General features: G+C 31.6%; 1 protein-coding gene across 1 annotated transcript in view; it reads right to left on the bottom strand.

The window, feature by feature from the left end:
* LOC144957002 (cadherin-99C-like) overlaps positions 1-7,500 on the bottom strand; it is a 39,567-nt gene that overhangs the window by 27,009 nt on the left and 5,058 nt on the right. Inside the window, exon 2 of the mRNA XM_078887911.1 lies at positions 2,676-2,802. Within this exon, the coding sequence (XP_078744037.1) occupies positions 2,676-2,765 (90 nt within the window). The 5' untranslated portion in view covers positions 2,766-2,802. The remainder of the gene's footprint in view (positions 1-2,675; positions 2,803-7,500) is intronic.

Genomic DNA, 7,500 nt, shown 5'->3' with positions numbered 1-7,500 from the left:
ATATTTTTATTCAACTGCCGTGAACATGTAAAAATTTTAAAACATTAGCTTTGATACTACGCCTATAATTTGTCTCAGAAAAATGTAATAAATAGGCATGGGGTAAAAGTAACCTGGGTAAACGACGGATATAGTCGGTGTTAGGGTTGAGTGAGATTAAACACAAAAATTGCTTTTTTTGCCATAATTAACTCTCTCTCCTTACCGGACATTTCCCGTATCGTCCCCAAAACTTCACGCACGATCTAGATATACAATTTTTTTTTTTCACTCAAACACAAAATCTGTAAGTTCTTGCTATACATCTTTCTTTATGCTAAATGAGCTCTTCAACACAGTATTAATATAATTTAGCTATAGCAAACATTTTTGTTCAAATATTGTGATGTACAAAAGAAATCAGAATGAGCAAAATGTTGGCTGAATCGTGACAAATGTGACGATTTTCCTAAGGAAGGGGTTAATTAAATGATTTGAAATTTATCATAATAAACATTTATATTAGTTGAAATCTTAAGTAAAAATATCAGCAATGTGGCTTAAAAAGAATAAACGCACTAAAGTGAACTTGAAGAACATGAACTTGAGCTTTCATATAGCGTAATTTCCACTAAACGTGATCAAAACGCTTTACAAAAGGACCTGACCAACCACAACACGTAACATTTAGAACGGGCTGATGCATGTTAGGCGATATATTGCAATTTCTTTCCGACAGAGACAACGCTGTTAACGGCCAGGTACTCATTTTACACATGAAGACGGTGAGAGAATGTGAGTAAAGAGTCTTTTCCAAGGACTCAACAATGCGTCGAGCGAGGCTCGAATTCAGGACCTTCCGAACCCAAAGCGAGTGTCATACCACTAGACCACATAGTTGCAAACGGGTATAGACAGTGTGAGCTTGGCAAAGAAGCTCTCAACATTGCCCGTCGGAAGTATAACGGACTAACACACAAAACTATGTATTCTTTCTTTTAAAAATATAGCATTGTGGAGAACATTGTGCTTATTTGAGTCAATAAAAAGATTGATATGGCGCACAACTCTACTGAAAGATTTGAAAAATAGAAATGTATTTTTTACAGATAGATAAACAGATAACTTGATTTCCTTTTATAATTTAAAGCCAGTTTGAAAGTTCGTTAAGTCAAACAGATATCATAAAAAAATTACCGAAGACACTAACACACTCATGGCCACACCCTTAACTCTATCTGTCCACTAGAGTTGTTACTTCCGTTGTGTTGATTTAGCGGTGATCAGTGTTGTTATGTAGTAGTAGTGTGTTCTCATTGCGTGTATGTTTATGTGTGTGTGTTTGTGTGTGTGTGTGTTTGTGTGGTGTATATTTATGTGTGTATGTGTGTTTTGAAATGTGGTTGCGTGGAAGAAAAAAAAAGGGGGGGGGGTGTCCATCAAGTAGAGAAATTCCTGAGCAAGGGGGGGGGGGTGTTTGCTAGGAACTGTCAGATTGGCATTTTTCAGCAAATCGTGGCATTCATAGTGATATAATTCACTTGAACGGTATTCGGATTTACAGAAATTTTAAACAAGTTTCACCGATTAACAACATCAAATAATATTAAGGCTGATATTACTGTCGTCTTTATACCATCGATGTGATAATTATTGCCCTGGGAAATATTTAGTTAAACGTTGTCGGCAAACTGTCAATTGGATCTGTCTAGCTTCTAGCCCGAACAAACAAAGTAGACAGATTCGGGGACATGATATTTTTCGCGTCCGCTTCAGATTTTCATTTGACCTCACATTAGTTAAGTAAAGGGGAGACATTCTGAAAGCTTCTACATCCCCAGTATTCATTCAATTTGTATTTTCACCGTTGATCTTTTGTCAGGCGTTTATTTATTCAATTGGTCATCATATAAAAGCGTTTTAAAAACTCTAGAACAAACCTTGACAGATTTGTGAAAGTTTAAAATTTCCTAATTTGACCATTGTTTTGATTCTCGGCCGCCATTTTAATTTGTGAAGAATTGAAGGTAGTGAAAAGCATTCCCAAGTAAAGCGTGGTAAAGACTTGCGACTTATTGATATTGATATCTACTGACTGATTAACTAAAATCATGCCGAATAAAACATGGCAGCGACGACAAACACATCGATTAAAATGTGCATCTAATCGTAATCAAGCTAATCAAATAAATGATTCTGGCAATATCAAATGAATATAGTTCTTTCCCCGCGAAAATGCGGGCTTTTTACTAGTAACCTTAAAAGTTTATAGTGTGGTTAATACAGTTTAGTGGGAATTACTCATAAACGCGGATGGCAAAAAAACAATTACAAAGACCGGAGTGACGTCAACTAAATGACATGAGACAAGTAGGTAGGATATGCTTCTTACTAATTGGCTTCAACAGTCGTAACGTCACTTCCCTCGTAATGACGCAGAGTAACTGAGTAAATGGCTCTAAACTATCGGAACAATGGCGGACGCCCTTATGAAATATTTCTCCGACGAGCATAAAAGCGTATCCAGAGGAAAAATGAACATTATAAATCTGATCATGTTTTGGCTTTTACACATTCTGATCACAAGACATAAGATGAAAGTTCTAGCCAGCATGAAGAATAAAAAAGTACAAATTTTCTTTGTTTAGAACCACGATAGCCGCCGTTGCTAGGCTACGTGACATCCAATTACTTACCGCATTGGTGGTGTGTAAATTGAAGACTAGATTATATAATACAAATATGAGGGTTGCTTGATAAGACCACAGATGGGTGTTCTTTGCCATGGCTCGTGTTAAGAGTTGTCTCAGATGTTATGTTTACCTGTAAAATACAAACAGTGCTAAGTATGTAATAGGAATGTAAATTTTAATTACGATAATAGTAATGAAGATAGCAAGAATTTTAATAGCAATAATAATTTCAGTGATACTAGTTATAATGATAATTAAAATGATAGAAATATTTTTTTAAAACGATTAAAAATAATAATAATAATAATAATAATAATAATAATAATAATAAATAATAATAATAATAATAATAATAATAATAATAATAATAATAATAATATTAATATTAATGATAATAATAATAATAATAATAATAATAATAATAATAATAATAATAATAATAATAATAATAATAATAATAATAATAATAATAATAATAATAATAATAACAAAAATATTATTGATAATAATAATGATAATAATAATAATAATAATAATAATAATAATAATAATAATAATAATAATAATAATAATAATAATAATAATAAATAATATAACAATAGTGATAATGATAATAATAATAATAATAATAATAATAATAATAATAAAAATAATAATAATAATAATAATAATAATATAATAATAATAATAATAATAATAATAATAATAATAATAATAATAATAATAATAATAATAATAATAATAATAATAATGATAATAATAATAATAATATTAGTAGTAGTAGTAACAATAACAATAATAATAATAACAATAATAATAATAATAATAATAATAATAATAATAATAATAATAATAATCTATAATTTAAAAATGGTTTGGGGATCAACATTGTTCCGAACAGCCAAGATTTTCATCAAGTACAGAATGACTGGCAAATCTAGAAATCATAAGACTATTTTTCACAGATTGCTATACGAGTAAACTCCAAATGATCTTGTATATCAGGCTAATTCTATCATCCCTTGGCGCAAATTTATACAAAGAAAATCTGCTAAGTTGGTAGGGAGTTCCAAAGTCGGATGGTGGAGAGGAAGAAAGAGTAAAGATGATGATTTGTCTTGAGTTTTAGGGTTTCAAAATTAAATGCCGAGTTTATTGTTTTGTTGTTGTTCAGTTTTAAATGACTAGATTGTAATTTCGAGTTTTTGCAATGTTAGTTATTTCGCCATCATAACGAATATGATTTAACATCTAATTTCATATCTGTGGCTTTAATTTCAATTTTTTTCTCTAACCTTACTCAAGTGTAAAATGATTAATTGGTCGTTAACAGCGTTGTCTGTCGGAAAAAGGTTGTACGTTTCACGCCTAACAGGGTGCCTGTAAATCTTCATACATGTGAAATACTGCTATTGGCTAAGGGGTGGGCCATTTAAAGTTCTTTGAGCACATTTTAGTGGATATGGTCTATATAAACGCTTAGTGTTAAAATACAAAGAGACCCTTTAATGCCATTCAAACCTTAATGTGCGTTTAACCGATTAGTGACACGCATTGACCATAGCTCCCGTTCGGTGACAGCTTTAACAAACAACACACAAAAAACTGTTAACCACTTTCGTACTCTGGAAAAACTCGTATTTTAAAAATTTGGCCAGAAATCTCGTCCTTCAAATATCGATCGATTTAAACGACCCTCATCTTGGAATAAAAACTCTCAAACCTAGGACTTCGCGAAGTCTTCCATAGTCTCAAGTTTGAGAGTTTTTGCCAAGAAGATGGTCGTTTAAATCGATCGATATTTGAAGGACGATTTTTCTGGCCAAATTTTTAAATAAGTGAATTTCTAGAGTACGGCAGTAAACTGGTTAACAAACAAAACAAAAAGCTGTTACACCGGATGTTATAATGACTCTTTTGTGGTGGGTCGGAAGAACGTATGAGAGTCAAATTGACCATTTGTGCCATTGAAGAATATTTTGAAATAACGGTCAGATCAGTGTTGCTCTTCGTAAACAATCCGGTCAACTGCCTCGTAAGATGACAAAACACGGTTGGCAAAACTTTATACATTTTTATTTTTTTAATCCTTTCTTCTTTATTTCTATTCTTTTATTAATGATTTGATTTTACAATTAAACAATTACATTATTAATTAAATTTTTAAAATTATTAATTATTATTATTATTATTATTATTATTATTATTATTATTATTATTATTATTATTATTATTATTATTATTATTATTATTATTATTATTAGTAGTAGTAGTAGTAGTAGTAGTAGTAGTAGTAGTAGTAGTAGTAGTAGTAGTAGTAGTATCATTATCATCATCATCATCATTTTTAGTAGTAGTAGTAGTAGTAGTAGTAGTAGTAGTAGTAGTAGTAGTAGTAGTAGTAGTAGTAGTAGTAGTAGTAGTAGTAGTAGTAGTAGTAGTAGTAGTAGTAGTAGTAGTCGTGACAGTAGTAGAAGCAGCAGCAGCAGCAGCAGTAGTAGTAGTAGTAGTAGTAGTAGTAGTAGTAGTAGTAGTAGTAGTAGTAGTAGTAGTAGTAGTAGTAGTAGTAGTAGTAGTAGTAGCAGTAGTAGTAGTAGTAGTAGTAGTAGTAGTAGTAGTAGTAGTAGTTAGTAGTAGTAAAGCAGTATAGTAGTAACAGTAGTAGTAGTAGTAGTAGTAGTAGTAGTAGTAGTAGTAGTAGTTGTAGTAGTAGTATTGTTGATGTTGTTGTATTATTGTCATTATTATTATCATCATTATTGTTTGCTTTGCTTTATTATTGATTTTACTTACTTTGATTTGTTGATTGGAAATATTATTATATTCATGAATGAGTTATATTGGCAAGTGCCTAAAAATAAAACTTTGAATTGAAACATTGAATATTAAAAATGATTCGAATAAATTCTGATAGTGATGTAGTTTGTGTCTAAATAAGTGATCACGATCTAGCTATTGATAGTATGCACTTGGCTGAGAAGCTCACAACATTGCCATCCGGAAATATAACGGACCAACACACAAAAATATATGTAACCTTAAACATTTATAGTCTGGTTGATACAGTTTAGTGAGAATTACTCATAAACATGGATGACAAAAACCAATAACAAAGGCCTGAGTGACGTCATCTTCATTCTATCTGTAGACAAATTCTATTCAAATTTAACATTTGTGACACATAGTCTCAAAACGGTATTATGTTGGGATGGTTCAGATGCTTAAAAGTCAAATAAAAGACAAACTTATCAACAACAAAATTAATTTTGGGGGCTTTGTAGAGCTCTAAAATATTATATTCATTCTCTTCAATATAACACGTAAGACTTGAGTTTTATATAGCGCAATATCCACTAAACGTGCTCAAATTTCTTTACAAAAGGCCCTTGACCAACAGCAACACGTAACATGCAGAGCGAGACATGACACCTGTTAGGCGATATTACATTTTTATCGACAGAGACAAGGCTGTTAATGGCCAGGTATTCATTTTACACCTGAGTACGGTGAGAGAATGTGACTAAAGAGCCTTTTCCAAGGACGAGCCAATGACCTTCCGATCCGAAGGCGAGTGTCAAACTGCAAGGTCACATAGCCGCATGAATTTGTTGAGAAAATGTGTACCTTCTCTAAGGAAAACTTTGTGCAGGTGGAAAGTTGAAAAGACTCTTTAACAAGTTTAGGTATTTACTATCGTCGATGTATGAATCAAGTTTAATTGTTTTTTGTTTGTTTTGGTATCTTTTTATTTTGGTTTGTTTTTGTTGTTTTGTTGTTTTTGTTAGGTTTTTTTTTTTTGTTTTTTTTTTGTTTTTTTGTTTTTGTTTTTTTTTTGTTTTTGTTTTTTTTTTTTTTTTTGTTTGTCTTTTTTTAGGGGGGGGGGGGGGGGGGGGGTGTTTATCTTGTTTTGGGTTATTCTTGTTCTTTACTTGATTCTTGTTTTTTCTTGTTCGTTTCTGTGTTTGTTTTTGTTTTTGTTTGTTCGTTTGTTTGTTTTTGTTTTGTTTTTGTTGTTTTTTGTTATATTTTTGTTTTGTTTTTTGGTTTTTTTTCCTTGTTTGTTTTTGTTTTTTTTGTTGTTGTTGTTTTGTTTGGGTTTTATTGGGGGGCTGGGTTTGTTTTGTTTTTGTTGTTTTTTTCGCTTTTTGTTGGGGTTTTTTTTTTTGTTTTTTTCTTTTTTGTTTTTTTTTTTGTTTTGTTTTGTTTTGTTTTTTTTTTTTGTTTTGTTCTTTTTGTTGTTGTTGTTTTCCCCGACTAAAAAGAACAAAGGCATTCTGCCAGTGTACGACTAGATACTGATTTTCCAACCTTTTTCTCTTCTTTTCCTACGTCAGAGTTTTCTTACACTATCTACCTCACGAAAAAGCCGTTCAGGCGAAAGTCTTGTATTTTTCAATGAACTAGATAAATTAATAACGTTTTGAACGTGATTGACCTCGGTGTTTTGGAGTTTAACACCGATCCCATGACTTATTCAACAACAGAAGCAAACCTTTCAAAAGAAAATTTGTTTAAAATGAAAGAAACGAGGCAGAGGAGTGAGAAATATGTTTGTTATTGCGCTCTATGTAGAAGGAATGGTGTCAATGACCGATCTAGCCCCTACTGATATTGAAAAATGTTCTAGAAATGACGCAATATCATGATTTGCTAATGAGCTAATATCAATGATGACAAAAATATCCCTTATTTATTATTACTAATACGTTGACTGTATGCTAGATGACACAGGAATGGACAACATCCGGGAGCTGCGCACATTTATGGAGGACAGGACAGAATGGCGAAGATTTGTGGCTCTTATTGGGCGCCAAGGGGCGGCCTATGT

Source organism: Berghia stephanieae, chromosome 11 (assembly GCF_034508935.2).
Source record: "Berghia stephanieae isolate SIO BIC M18660-M18661 chromosome 11, UCSD_Bste_1.3, whole genome shotgun sequence".
In the NCBI taxonomy this organism is placed as follows: Eukaryota; Metazoa; Mollusca; class Gastropoda; order Nudibranchia; family Aeolidiidae; genus Berghia; species Berghia stephanieae.
Note: the sequence above shows the minus strand (reverse complement) of the source record. Positions and strands in the feature narration are given on the sequence as shown.